General features: G+C 37.8%; 1 protein-coding gene across 1 annotated transcript in view; it reads left to right on the forward strand.

The window, feature by feature from the left end:
* Positions 1-14,922, forward strand: part of babam2 (BRISC and BRCA1 A complex member 2) — a 69,888-nt gene that overhangs the window by 21,782 nt on the left and 33,184 nt on the right. Inside the window, exons 5-6 of the mRNA XM_052579866.1 lie at positions 6,395-6,589; positions 9,066-9,140. Coding sequence (XP_052435826.1) covers positions 6,395-6,589; positions 9,066-9,140 — 270 coding nt within the window. The remainder of the gene's footprint in view (positions 1-6,394; positions 6,590-9,065; positions 9,141-14,922) is intronic.

Raw genomic sequence — 14,922 nt, forward strand, 5'->3', positions numbered from 1 at the left:
CTTATTAAGTGTGCCACTTTGATCAATCGTTCAAGTAAACAAGTTTGAGTATTCTATTCAGTGTTCAGTTCACACAGTATTAGTTAAGGGAGAATCATATTATTTATCTAGCCTTGAATAACATTGTAACTTAAAATGTGCCTATTAATCTCAAAATGAATCAAGATGCTGAAAATCTGAATCTGACTGATTTGTGTCTGGATATCGGTGCCCTTGTTGTGATTTGACCTTTTTAGTATGGCTGACCACAATGTATTTACAATTTATCTTCAGCTTTACCATATCAGATACCCAGACTGTATTAATGTGATGAATAATGGCAGTCTAGTAACTGTTTCACACGGCTTACTCTCTACCAGGGGGAGTGATGCTGGGCAATGATGTCATCTCACTTAAAGTCCCACTTAAAGACTTAAGACATTATACAGAAAACCACTCCTCATGTGTGGAAACGTTGACTTTCTCATGACCCCCGAGCCAGTAAAGAATTTGAAACAGTGGAACAGTTTTTTAGGGTGTAGCAATTTTTACCAAGTACAGATAAGTCCTAAGTCCTTAGTCCCCTGACTCAGTAAAACATTGAGAAGTTTTCCTTCAATATGTATGAAACAAAATTTGTATCAGTGACATTGATTTTGTAATTGAATATACTAAATGGTATTCATAGAAATTTTGATTAGTTTAAGAAATATAGGCATCCTATACCAGAATGAACCTAGATAGATGAATGTTGGCTAAATAGCCCATTGGTTGATTAAAATAATTAATAGGTGACACCAACAGAAAAGGAATTTTTGGAAAGGAATCTTTTTTTTTTTTTTTATGTTTAGTTGGCTGGTTTTAGTTATGCCACGTTTCCACTGAAATTACCTGGAGCAATTGTAACAGGAACCTTTTTTTTCCCAGGAACTATTTTCCCCCCAAACCTGTTGCTTTCTGTGTTTCCACCGTGGTCTAAAGTACCGTGAAGATTAGGCAAATAGCGATGGTGATGTAGGTCTGCTCGCGTTTCTCAATACAAAGTATGCACATTTCTGACTTGCATCCTCAGTAGTTTGGACTCGGGAGTGTGAACTCCCACAGACGGGACGACTCAAGTCCAGTAATTCTGCAAGCAGCAGCATACTTGATAACATCAGTCAGCTCGCCTTGGCTACTACAATTTTCATCACTGTATATTTACAATAAGACGAAATACGATATGAAATTCCACTGCCTCCTTTTGCTTTCATTTAAAAATATTAATAGCCGCAGAAATATATATATATATATATACAGCCTACATTACAATAAAACAAAATATTAAATCAATTGCCTCTCGTTATTTACATTTTAACATATTAATAAATAATAAATAAATAATAAATAATGATGAGGTCATTGCTGGTGTAAGCATCCTGCCCCTGGCCCAAATAAATAAATAATAAATTGAATAAAGATCAAAGATTACCTGTTTTATTTATTAAAAACAAATTATATTTTATGTTTAACCACTAAAGAAACATCAGAGCCAGTGGCAAATGTCAGAACTAGCCAAGTCGAGACCTCTCTCTACGGTATAGATGAGCACTGTACTCCCACTGATTGCATGGAGCTGATCGTCTCTAAAATCTTAAATGGGCACTGCATTTATAAATACTCAGATTTGAACTGGAGCTTGTAGCCTAGAGATTTTCTTTCTAAATTATGTGAAAATCATCTTGTTTACTCATTCACAGAAAACAATATATTGATTTAAAATTTTTCACCTTGTTTGTTATCTTTATTTTATAAATGCGCAAAGTTTTATTATTATGTCTGTATACAAAAAAAGAAAAGTAGACCCTTTACAGATTCAATTGATGTATTGCTCTTATCTGTACGATCAAAACTGAAAGTGTAATTTAAATTCTTTTCGGGGTTATCAAGAGAAAAAGCATACGTGTTAATTGATTCCAGAGGGTTAACCAATCATCATGTTTAGCGCCCAAGTCCCACCCCGTTTGAAAAAGTACTACCTCGTGAGCAGGGACTTTCTGAAGGGCATTTTTTTTTATCCAGAACTTTATTTAAATACTACAGTAGTTCCTGTGGTGGAAACACACCGAGTACCAGCCCAAAAGTCCCTAGTAAAGTTCGAGCGGTGGAAACGCAGCTTTAGTTAGCTAGTTTTAGAGGGCTCTACAATAACAATAACATAAGGGACAGGATCTAGGAATGTCATAAGCTGTATTCAAGCTGATGTTGCCTTTTTGAGAACCAGTGTACTGTATCAGAGCATGTGTGCTAACTATTTGCTCCAACTAGTTTACCATTACTGAAAAATTTAAAATAAAAAAATAAAAGAAAGTAAATAAAGGAAAGCTTTAAAATTATTTAGCTGTTTAAAAACAATAATAATAAAAAAAAAAACACATTTAAATATTTGGGTTCCTGAACTGATTGTCCCGCGAACGCTCTTTCCCTGATCATCATTCCCAGCCACGGGTGAAGAGCTCATCTCTTATCTTTCCTTTTCCATTTTTCCCCTCTTTTCCATCAACTACGTTAAGACGCTTTGATTTGATCCAAGAAATGTAACAATTTCAGCTGTATGCTGTGGTTTGTGCTGTTAATAAGTTGTGTAATGTGTGCCTCAGTGGACAGACGGCGTGCTCTGTCCCCTCTCTTCTCTTCTGCTCGTATGTGACTCAGTCAGGCTTGTAGATGGAATGATTCAAGGGAGCGATGAAAATCAACCCGAAATTGCATTTCCATCATTTAAAAATCCAAGACAGCATGTGACAAACTCATTTTAACACAGCCTGTGTTTGTGTGTGCCTTGGATTGACAGGAATTCTTAGTTGTTTGTCTTATTCTTAACCCTTGACAAGGAGCTGAGAGCCAGAGGTGTTTTTTTAAGTGAGATACATGTAATGTTTATGTACTCGCTTGAAAAAATGTAGATTCTGCATTTTATTTTCAGTCAGTGTCACTAAAATTTAATTTCAACTTGCTTATGTATCGCGCATCAACGAGCAATTGGGCCTTGGAGACAGAACTGGCTGTTGGGTAGAATTAGGCCAGTGAAAATAATGGTGGAACACTTCGTGAAAAGGTGGCAATTTGGTTTTTGCCCCCTCACTCTGAATTTGCATACCTGTGCACTGCTCCAGTCAGGGAAGCTCATGCAAATTGGGATCACCTATGCAAATGAGGTCAGCCTGTAGGAGGAGAGGAGGAAAGGCAAGTTGACTGTGTTGGCATTCAGGCCTTTTCCCGCTCACGCAGCCCGCAAGAACATGGCAATGCAAACTGTGTGATGGGCATACACCCACTCAACTCACTTCTTTCCCTAATAGCAGTGTGTTTGCAGTAAGAGAGACTGGGAATAGCCTGCTCTTAGTTGCCGTCTGATCCTTCAAAAATCTAGCTTTCTTACCAAACCATTGTTCCCTGCATGCATTAAACATATGGCACAGACTCAAGGTCTTGTACTGTCTTATCTGAAAACTGTGCAAGAACAGTGTTTCCTCTTTTTCAGTGGCTTAATTTCCCGTGCTTTCAAGCACGTTGCCTTAACGAGAAATGGAGCTGGAATTTATCGTCTTTTGGCTTCTAGACTTGGGATATGTAGAGATGTAGAGAGAGGGGATGAAAGTGTTCCCGCTGGTGCAGGATATCCTGTGGTGTTACCATTTGCCTCAAGATGGTTGAGAGGGGGAGTGCAAAGGTGCAGAAACCACTACATCAAGTTTTGAAATTTTGATAATAAAGGGTGATAAAGCCCCAGTTCAGCACTTTAGAAACTGCCACCTGCCTTTAATTACCTCAGTCCTTTTGTCTTATACTTACCTGTGAAAGTCTCTGAAGGTTTTTTATTTTATTTTATTTATTATTATATATTTTTTTAAGCTAAGTATTAAATGTGCGTTCAATATAAAACACTCTTGCATTATATTAGACTCAAGAGCCATTAAGTGGTCTCAGCCAGTGACATGGGATGGGGCAGGGCATTTACTTTGAACAATGGCAGATCGGTAATTTTTAGTAAACCTCTTTGTTTCAAAACAGTCATTGTAAAACAGGCTTTATTTCTGTTTTCTTTTTTATAATAATTATTTTAGTAATTTTTTGGCACACAAAAAATCATACTTTACCTTTAAAGTCATCATGAATTCAAAATAACCATATTTTTATTCGTAATACACATTCCTTTTCCTCTGAACATTTTTTCTTTTTAAAGGTGTCATATGATGCGATTTAACATTTTCCTTTCTCTTTGGAGTGTTACAAGCTCTTGGTGCATAAAGAAGATCTGTAAAGTTGCAAAGACTAAAGTCTCAAATCCAAATAACTATTCTTTCTAAAAGTTTAGTGTCTGAGGCTACGTTCACACTGAAGGGCTTATTGCTCAATTCCGATTTGTTGAAAAATTTTTTATTTTTTTTGCAAAGCCGTTCACATTTCCAAGTAAATGCGACCTATTGTGATCTCCTGTGTGAACGTGAAATGACCCAGAAGTGACCCGCATGCGCAGAAGAGTATTCAACGGTGAACGATGTCACTAGTTGTTTGCGGAAGTAGCTGACGTTAAACATGGATGTCAACAACATTGTAGTCAACAGCGGAGCTCTTTTTGCAATATTAAAGTTATTTTCCCAACGGAGCCAGAAGAATTACAATCTTCTCGTTTTAAGAAGAAAATTAAAAAGAAGGTTTCTGGCCATAGCGTTTTGTGGAGCAGTGTTCGCAACGTCTGAACAGAGAAACGTGTGGTAGCGGAGTCGCAGGCAGGAGTGGTGGGATACTGATGTGAGTGGCTCTTCTCGTTCCCGCCTACTTTAACGCAGAATTATGACGTTTGTAGCATATCAATGACGTACGGGTCGGATACATGTGGCCTGGCCATTCAGACGGAGGTCGCATTTCAAAAGATCGGATACGTATCGGATTCAGGACCACATACCCAAGTGGACTGGGTCACATTTGAAAAGATCGGATCTGTGTCGTTCAGACTGTCATGAAAAGATCAGATACAGGTCGCATAGGGGCAAAAAAAGGGTCGTTTCAGCCTGCAGTGTGAACGTAGCCAAACACACGTACCTAAAATGGCTCATTCTAACATGCCCCCACGTGTCTACATCATGACGTGGGAAGATTTGCATAATGGTGCCCAAATGTTCATGCAAAGAAAGGAGGAGTAACTTTTATTCTCTCTGTTGCCATCACCGCCATGTTGTGGAGGTGTAGCGTGTTTCGTTGTGAAAGCAAAAACACTTTGTTTGGCCTTCTAAAAGAGGACACAACTAGAAATTAGTGGTTAAGTTGTATTTACAGCACTGTTCCGGAACATGTTCAGCCCAAATATTCAGATATGTGCAGCACATTTTATGTAGGACGAGGACTGTTTCCTGTGAGAGTAACCTACAATGCTGGTGTCCGTTTCTGTAAAATGAGGAACTTGCCACTGATTCAAACGCAGGTTTTGTAGCACTTGTTGTTTGTCGTTTCTCCGATCACAAATCACGGCATCACAGTGTGGTAAGGGGCATTTCCGTCACACGCTTGAGGCATTCAGCCAATCAAAATGCACTGGATAGCTGGCCAATCAGCGTACACGCTTTTCAGAACAATGAGCTTTGTAAAAATCGATGCGACATCAAACTCTTTGCGATTTTTCTCTGAGAAACTCCTTTCTGATATTGCGCCAGTATTTTTCGCCACAGCATTGGGGGAATTGGTGACCCTCTGCTCATCTTGACTTCTGAGAGACACTGCCACTCTGAGAGGCTCTTTTTATACGCAATCATGTTGCCAATTGACTTAATAAGTTGCAAATTGGACCTCCAGCTGTATATTTACATTTAACTTTTCTGGCCTCTTATTGCTGCCTGTCCCAACTTTTTTGGAATGTGTAGCTCTCATGAAATCCAAAATGAGCCAGTATTTGGCGTGACATTTCAAAATGTCCCATTTTCAACATTCTATTGTGAATAAAATGTAAGTTCATGAGATTTGTAAATTATTCCATTCCTTTTTTTACTCACAATTTGTACAGTGTCCCAACTTTTTTGGAATCGGGTTTGTACATTATGTAGAAAATAATGTGTGTTTATTTTGTTTAGTTTTTAATATTTTTATTATTATTTATTTATTTTTTGTTTACCCTAAATTGGTTAAACACATTGCATTACACCAAATACACAAAAATATATATTTTTAGCAACGTCATATGACCCCTTTAAATAGCCTTAATGAGAATCTGAAATATGTCTTTTCTTTTTCTTTTTTTTTTGCTTCATGAAATAAAAAATACAACTGAAAGCTAAAAAGTACTAGATGTTTCTGTTTTCCCAATTTACTTTTTTTTCTTTTTTTGTGTGTGTGATAAAATGCTGACTCCCACTCCCTTTCACTCTCTCTCCTCCGGCAGCACTTGGTGTCATGGGATGCGGGTAAACCGGAGTGTCTCCTGCAGCTGGTGAAAGAGCTGTTGCAGCAGTACCATCAGTACCAGTGCCAGCGGCTTCGTGACAGCTCCCGCCTGCTCTTCGAATATGACAGCCTGCTCAATGACCCCAACTATGGGCGCAGTATGGAGATTTACGCTGGCCTCAAGAACAGCTGGGTACCAGTTCTGCTTCACCATATACTTCTTTTAACATAATAGTCAAATGTTTCCGTTCAACATTTAGTTAATAGTCAAATGTTTCCGTTCAACATGACCCCAACTATGGGCGCAGTATGAAGATTTACGCTGGCCTCAAGAACAGCTGGCTACCAGTTCTGCTTCACCATATACTTCTTTTAACATAATAGTCAAATGTTTCCGTTCATTGAGATTTTGATAAACACATCTATTTATGCATCCATCCATTCTCCAAACCACTTGTCCTATGTAGGGTCAAGGGGATGCTGGACCCTATCCCTGTGTCTCAGACCAAAAGCAGGGATTCATCCTGGATGTATAAAATTAAACTATTCAATTCACTAAATTATCAAAATAGACATTAGATGGATGTTTAATATATAAAACATCACATCGCCTACTTTTTATAAAGGATATATTCATAGCACTGGGTCAACTCCACTTCCAGTAAACTGACCTTCTCTTAATGAAATTTCATGAACTAAAAGTGGTAATAACTCTCTGCTTCATTTAATTCCAGTTTTAAAGTTCACCTTTCTAATTCTCTAGTTACAACTACAGATTTGTTATTTAGCTGCTGACACTTTTACACAGTGCTAACTGGAGTTACAGAGACAAACTTATTGTAACAACTTGAAATTAAGTGTTTTATTCATAGTAACTGCACAACTTTATGTACATGTTCTTCTGTTAAAATTGCACACTATATTTTGGCCCAATCACAGGACAGTGGGTTCTCGATAAAGTGCAAATAGAATTGCACAACTGGTCAAAAACGAACAAACTCTCCCTCACAAACGGGCACACAGAGGGTTCCGTAATATGGTCATATTTTTGGGAAAGAGTGTAGTGGGATGGGCTGTGGGTGTGAGTATGTTGCTTCATGGGCTTCAATCTTTAAAGGGATGTGGTGAACTGTGGTCTGTGGGATAACAAACTGTGATTAGGAAATGTTTGTGTAACATTCAAATTATGTAACCCAAGTTATGTATATTATATGAATGTAAACAAGGAGTTATCCATCGAATTACACTCGAAAGTGAATATGGCCATGGCCTACTTACTCTAGAGAACATTTGAAGAGAATTTGAAGTGAATACTCTTGGAGCACAGCATTACACTGTCACATGTTGCTAAATATGAACTTCACTTCAATTTTAAATTGAATCAAAATTATACCTTGACAGTAGTGGCTTGCCAAATGCATCAGTACATTGAGGGTACTGACCCAACCATGCCTATATACACACACCACCTTGAGGGACATACAATACAATGTAAAAAAAAAAAAAAAAAAGTAGTTCCTTTAACAGATATATAATTAAAGGATTTGTGTGCCAAACAAGACTAATTTAAGCCTTGATTCACTGAAAAACAAGATATCAACCCAAGGTATTATTAACACAAAAGTAGTGATTTCTGATTAGTAAATGAATAATTTGCAATGACAGCAGTTAAGTCATGTTACATTTATTTATAAAGCACCTTATACAATGCAGATTATAATAATAATAATAAAAAAACTTTAAATTAATACACTGGAAATTTATTATTTTTGTTACAAAATTAATCAATTATAACACAAATTCAGTTTCAGCAGTGAAGCAGCTCCGCAAAATACAATAGTGTCATTTTTCAGCTCAGTTTAGTTCAGTTGATTCAGTTAGTTAAGAGTTGAAAGTTCATCATTTATGAAACAAAATCATTTACAGCTGTGAAGTGCATTGTGCGACTCAGATTTGTTTTTTTAATTAAATGTAAATTTAAATGATTCCTTCACAAATTGGTTCTTCTCACTTACTGATCCGGTAGTTGGCTGTTAAAGGCATATTTTGCTTATACATTTTACTTTAGTGCAAGGTTTTCCTAGCAAGATCACCTTGGTCCAGATCTTTTTTAGATTACCAAATCCAGATTACCAATGCTCTAAATAAACCTACTATTCACAATGTAGCCTACAAGCTCTATGAATAGTCTGTAGGCTATTGGGTAAATTTGTGTGCTTATTTGACTGGATAATCTGTGATGACTCTGACTTTGTAATATAATTTCGTAATAGGAAAGTCTGTTGTATGTCTTCCGTCCATCTATCCATTTTCCAAACCGCTTGTCCTGTGTAGGATTTCACAGATGCTGTAGCCTGTCCTAGGATCTCAGACACATTGCTGGTCCATTACAGGGACAGCAGTGTATTTAATGTGGCTTTTGCTGCTTTTATTAATCTTTAAAGCCTCTATCCCCTTTCATTTTAATTTAATGGAAAAGAGCGATCAGGGAGATTCTTCAGAATTGCTCAACTTTTGAGATCCATGGCAGAAAGAAAGTCAGGTGGGTTTGGTACAACATGAGGAGGAGAAACAATGAGAGAATTATTCCTTTAACAAATAGGTTACTGTGTGAGGAATGTTACAGAATGTGTGTGTGCTTTTTGATGGTTTTTTTTTTCTTCTTCTAGACGGGGGAGTTTTCTGCTCGATTCCTTCTGAAACTCCCTGTGGATTTTAACAACATTCCCATCTATCTTCTCAAAGTAAGACATTTACATCAATACACATTCTCAGGAAGATCATAAACCCCCATATCTTTGATTTGTTCAGAGAAAGGATGTTTATCTGTTTATCAGTGCATGAAAATGTCTTCACAAAACGTTACATGTAAAATTGCATTTAAGAATAGGTCGCTCTTGTGCGAGCGTTCATTTCTCTGCTCTTGTTTGTGCGTGTGTAGGCTGCGAGTTGACTAATCAGCAGCCTGTCACTCCCAATCAACTCTGAGCCGTGTTGTGTCTGCAGGCCCTCTCTCTCTCGCCTCTCCTTCCAGTCACCCTGTGTCTTGCCCTCCCCCCTTTTTTTCTTTTCTGTTTCCACATTTCTGCCTCACCACTGTGTGTATGTTTGTGCCCATGTGTGCGTGAGAGGGTGTGTACGGCCTCAGGAGGCCCTTGCTCTATGGCCTTTTCCAGTCGGAGCCATGTTTGTCCTCCCCAAGAGAGCCGAAATGATGGTAAACATACGGAAAATAGCAGCCATCATCAGCATCACCATCTCAGTGTTTAGTCCCTCAGCAGTACACTACACTTATGCATTGACATGTACAGTTCACTCCCAGTGGACCATAATGCAATTATAATGCAATCATAATTAAATTACTTTCTTCACGCCGTCTGTTGAGGTCAGACAGTAAAGGTCATGTACATGAACTGGAGTGCCAAAATACATATTGGGTCAACCATGTCCACATATCTATGGTCAGATGCTGTTTTAACTGCTTTTCTCATCACTGTCATAATTTTGTGTGTTAGTTGTGTTTCTGAAAGGATAGCTTGCAGCACATAGTTAAATACTCGCCTGTTCCTGCTTTGGAATGTTCAAAACGATATACTATTACTCAGCTATTTCAAACTTCTGTTTACCCTTTAGCAAAGAACAAACTATATCAGAAAGAGAGTATATAATCATTATTTTGATTACTAGAAATCTATCAATCGGAATTTTGAAGATATATCCATTGCAATGATCTTGCGTACTTGCATACTTGCGTACTTGCGTACTAATAAAACGTTTGATTTGAACCATTGTCTGAAATAACCATTGATCAAAGCTATATTTAGTTGCCTGTTGAAAAAAATACTTTAGTGTGTAGATATTCATTGATATCTGTGAATGTCCAAATTAAGACAATTGATACTAGAAGCCTAAAGTTGTAGAAGGTCAAGCTATTTGAGAAAATGTAGCCGGGAGGGTCAGTATGCTGCAGAGTTTAGCTTTAGTCATAATTAAACACAAAATTACGTTTTTTTTTGTTTTTTTAAATGGTCTTCAGGATTACTGGAATCTTACAGGCAAGTGTGTTGAGTCAGGTTAAAGCTAAACACTACAGGACGTTGGCCCTTCAGGAGCAGGACACACCTGGCTCAACTGGTAAATGGACCTTGGTGAATGTAAATGTGGTCATTGGCTTTCATCACACTATAGCCCCTTTCACACTGCACGTCCGACCCGGCATATTGCCAGAACATTGCCGGGTCACCTTCTGTGTGAAAGCAACCACGTCCCGTGGATTGATTCCGACATTGAACCCGGGTCGGGGACCTAGTAACATTGCCGGGTTCAACCCGGGACGAGCGCTGTGTGAACGAAAACCAGATCTAATGCCAATCTAATGCAATCTTTTACCGGCTGTTTTGAAGGAAGATCAACAATCACGATGAATATATGTGCAAACTGTAATGAAGCAGAGATCAGTTAGTTCCTCACTTTCTGCGCTGACACCGAGATCGTTCACTTGCGTCAGTGAAAGTATAACGTGCCTAACGTTTTCGACTCGTATGTTGAAACGTCACGCCCTGATGTCACGTGTCGTTACAGGATCTTTACGGGTTTTGTGTGAAAGCACGCAAATATCGCGGGTAATCACTGGCAGTGTGAAAGTGCAAAATCTAGCGACCCGGGAACAATTGCCGGAACACTTTACCCGTGTATTTGCCGGAATGGCAGTGTGAAAGGGGCTTATAAAGGTGGAGAGAGACACTTGCTGGCAATGGAGAAAGGACGATGTACAGTAGTTAACTTCACTCCATTTTCTTTCTGTTGAGTACCTATCATTAAGTGAATTCTTAACCAAACATCACTGCCTTTTTATAACTCCTTAAACAAGCTGCTACTAGATGACTTTTTGACTGTTTAAATCTTCATCAAATCTCGCATGACGTCCCCTCCTCTCCAGGTTTGCCTCCCAGACATCAGTTGAAATGGTGTCGTGTAGCATGATAGTTGCCTGGAGTGTGCCATCTCGCTGGCTTTATCTGAGCACCCTGGACATGTTTACCTTTGCAAATCCACTTGTGTCCCTTAGGGAACTGAGGGCTTGTCATGAGAGCAGTCTGCATTGGTGGCAAGAAATAGAGGACAATGGCAATGTTCTAGTGAAACAATCCTACCAGGTATGAGTGGATTCATTCCTGGGAAGGACAAAACCCAAGACATACTATTGCTAGACTTTTGGATCTACTGTGGGAGCTCAAAGTAGGAGCCCTAACTCTTCCAAAAATATTTAACTGTGCTAACAGGAATGCTCTGATTTCAATCAATTTAAATATTCAAGCTCATTTTAGGCTACATAACAAAACAAGAGTCCCTTACTGTTCATTGCTCTTTTGTTGCTCAGTTTAGCATGGTACCCGTTTAGCTCTAAATGTCAGCTGTCCTAGTTTGTGCAGCCATCAGTGAAGCAAGCTGAGGCTCTGTGTTCGTGACAAGCCTGATCAGTCTCATTCCACTGGAGCCGTGCGGGCTGCAAGCTGAGACCTGACTTCCTGTGCAGTGGGTGAGGAGGGGGATTGCTCCGTTGGCCCTCAGGGATACCTCCGCCACTGCCATTGATTATTTTAGACAACTCTGGCGAGTCACGTGCCAGATCTACAAGATTCTTTTTGGCTGTTGTTAAAGGGCCAATCTGTTGCTGGTGAATAAAGTCACTATAGTGGAGTAAGTGGTTGTTTTAATTAAAAATAAAAGGGAAAGAATTAAAGTGAGAGCTAAACACAGAGGTCTGTTGCTATCATGGTTTTAGTATCTCCAAGGGCTGCTTATTGAAAAGCATAAAAAACAGCAACACAGTGCAACAAATCTTGTAATTACAACTTGTATGTTATGCTTACATTGTAAACATGTTTATTTTAAAATCAGGTTCAAAAACACTGTCTCCAGGCCTATTCACACCAAGAGTGAAATGAAAAGCAAAACGAATCACTGACGACAGGCCTATTCACACCAGGAATAAAATGAAAGGCACAACAAATCACAGATGACAGGTTTGTTCATGTCAAGAGTGAAACCAAAAAGCTTATTCACATGCAAAATATAACCCATCTGATGCTACACCATGGGTGTAGGTTGACATTTGAGCTCGGGGTGGGTCAAACTGAGCCAGTCGATTTGGTCAGTCACACTTATTTGCATGTTTTAGCTTTTCTATAGCAAACCTACCAATTGACACTCAGTGTACAGTGCCATATTTAAGTGATTTTAAATACATAGATCAACAGCAATGTTATGTTAAATAACATGTGAAGTTATCGTGGCACCCAGATTCATTTCTAGGTCTGTTCTTGCCATGTTAAACTTGGCACACTGAAAGTAAAACAATATAAACGTGTTTATCAACACACTCTCAAAGTAGGTCTTTATTTAAGCAAAACAATGAATGAATTACCCAACTGCTTTAAAACAGACGACATTAAACACAGAATGGCATTAACACTTTATTTTTATTAAATCCCACTGTTAACGATTAACAGTTCATATTCTTTCTAATATGTATGTTTTGGTTGGTTCTGTTTAAAAAACATTTGAAAGTTAATGATCCTGAGACAAGGATGAGCTGCTTCAGTGGGTGTATACTGGGGATCACCTTAATGAGATTGTCTGGAGTCATCAACCATGGAATCTTTGCTTTATCACCTAGATGTATTTTGCTTTATATGTTATTACATTATTTCAATTGACTTGTTGAATGTGCTGATTCTCTGCTGCTTTTTTCCAGTACATCTGCTCTCTACTGTACATTCAGACTGCCACATTATATTCATCAGCCTTCCCGCCCTTCCTCATGCCACTTCAACTTAAGTAGTTGGCCAATTAGCTTTACTCTAATTGTTTTCTGAGTAATTTTCCTTCTTGATTTGAGTGCGCTCTTAACATCAGCGGCGGCAGTCACCAGAGTGCGTCCAGGGTAAAGCTGGCGCTGAGGTTTGTGCCTTTCAGCTCTCCTCCATTCCCCAGCCTCATTTATGCAGGAGACACCCTCATTTTAATGTTCTCTTCCCTTATTCCCTTATTCCCATTCTTTCTTTCAATGCTTCAATTAGATCTTAAGACGTTTCTGACAAATATTTTACATATAAAGTGTTTTGTGTTTTCCTTTAAAAAAAAAAAAAAAAAGATGAAAAATAATAAGAAATGTAACCTTATCATGATTTAACTCTTATCCAACAATTAATTTCAAGGCTGTCTGTGCCAATTAAAATCTTGATTATTATTTCAATTAACACATATAAAAAATGGCAGGGGAAATGTTTTTCCCCTCTCTGTGATTTGTTTTTCTCTTTACCTTGGCACATGAGAGGCATACAAGATCAATATCATTAGTCTCAAGTTAATAAACACTGTCCATGCACATTTGTTCAACAGCCCTGGGCATGGTTTGCTTTTAAACTAGGATAAGCATTGACCATATCCAAGAGAAATGTAAGGGGCTGTGAAACAGAAAGAAAGGAGATAGACATTTGAAACATGATTGAAGGCTTGTGGTTTAATGAATCGGGTTCAACGTCAGTGCCATAGAAACCCCCTGCTGCATTAAGCACACATTGAATTAGACCATGAATTTTCTTGACATGGGCACTGGTTGGCGTCACATTCTCTGTTATAGGCATAGATTACAAAGATATTTCTAAGTTTGTTTAACATGTTGTCCTCATAGACCTTACAGAGTGTAATTTAATTTATGATTACATCATATTTGCATTGTATCTAAACAGGTCAATATGTTCGGTAGTGCAGTCTGGAAATCCATGTTTTTTCTGAAGGTTATTGTCCGAGTAAAGGGTGTTGCACACTATTAACATTTAGGCCAACTTTGGATATATTCAGGTGTGGCTTGGACATTAAAACCTTGAGAACTAAATGTGTGGATTATGAATCTAAGGTGGAGCACCAAGGAAATTAGTTTTTCCATTGGTGTAGATGTAGCTTCCTTGATAGATCGGACTATAAGGTTATTATAAGACAAATTATGTATTATTACACAATTTATATATTTATATAATGTCAATCAGGTAAAAACTAGTTTTAGGTTTGTTATTAAATAAAATTTTAAAAATTATCTTTACACTTATCTTTGGTACACTTTATTATTATTATTATTATTATTATTATTATTATTATTATTTTATATAAAACACAATTTTTCTGGTGGATGACGTAAGTTTTACTCTGGGAGAAAATTATTTCTATATCATTGATTGTTGATTTAAAAAACTGGGCATCCAATCCAACTCTGTTATATCTATAGTACAGCATGTTGGCCCAATTTCATGTGTCACTTGGTAAATGATAACCAAATGTAACCCAGTAAGAAATATGTCTAGTAAATTGCTCTTCTGTTGTTAATACTTTTATAAAATTGTCATTTTTCTTAACCGGTCTGTGTATGTTAATAATTTTGCATTATTGATGGCATTGCAGTTCATAATAAGTTTAATTTCAGTTTTTGATTTTACACTGTTATGTGCAGTATCTAGAACAGATGTT

This window comes from Carassius gibelio, chromosome B17 (genome assembly GCF_023724105.1).
Source record: "Carassius gibelio isolate Cgi1373 ecotype wild population from Czech Republic chromosome B17, carGib1.2-hapl.c, whole genome shotgun sequence".
In the NCBI taxonomy this organism is placed as follows: domain Eukaryota; kingdom Metazoa; phylum Chordata; class Actinopteri; order Cypriniformes; family Cyprinidae; genus Carassius; species Carassius gibelio.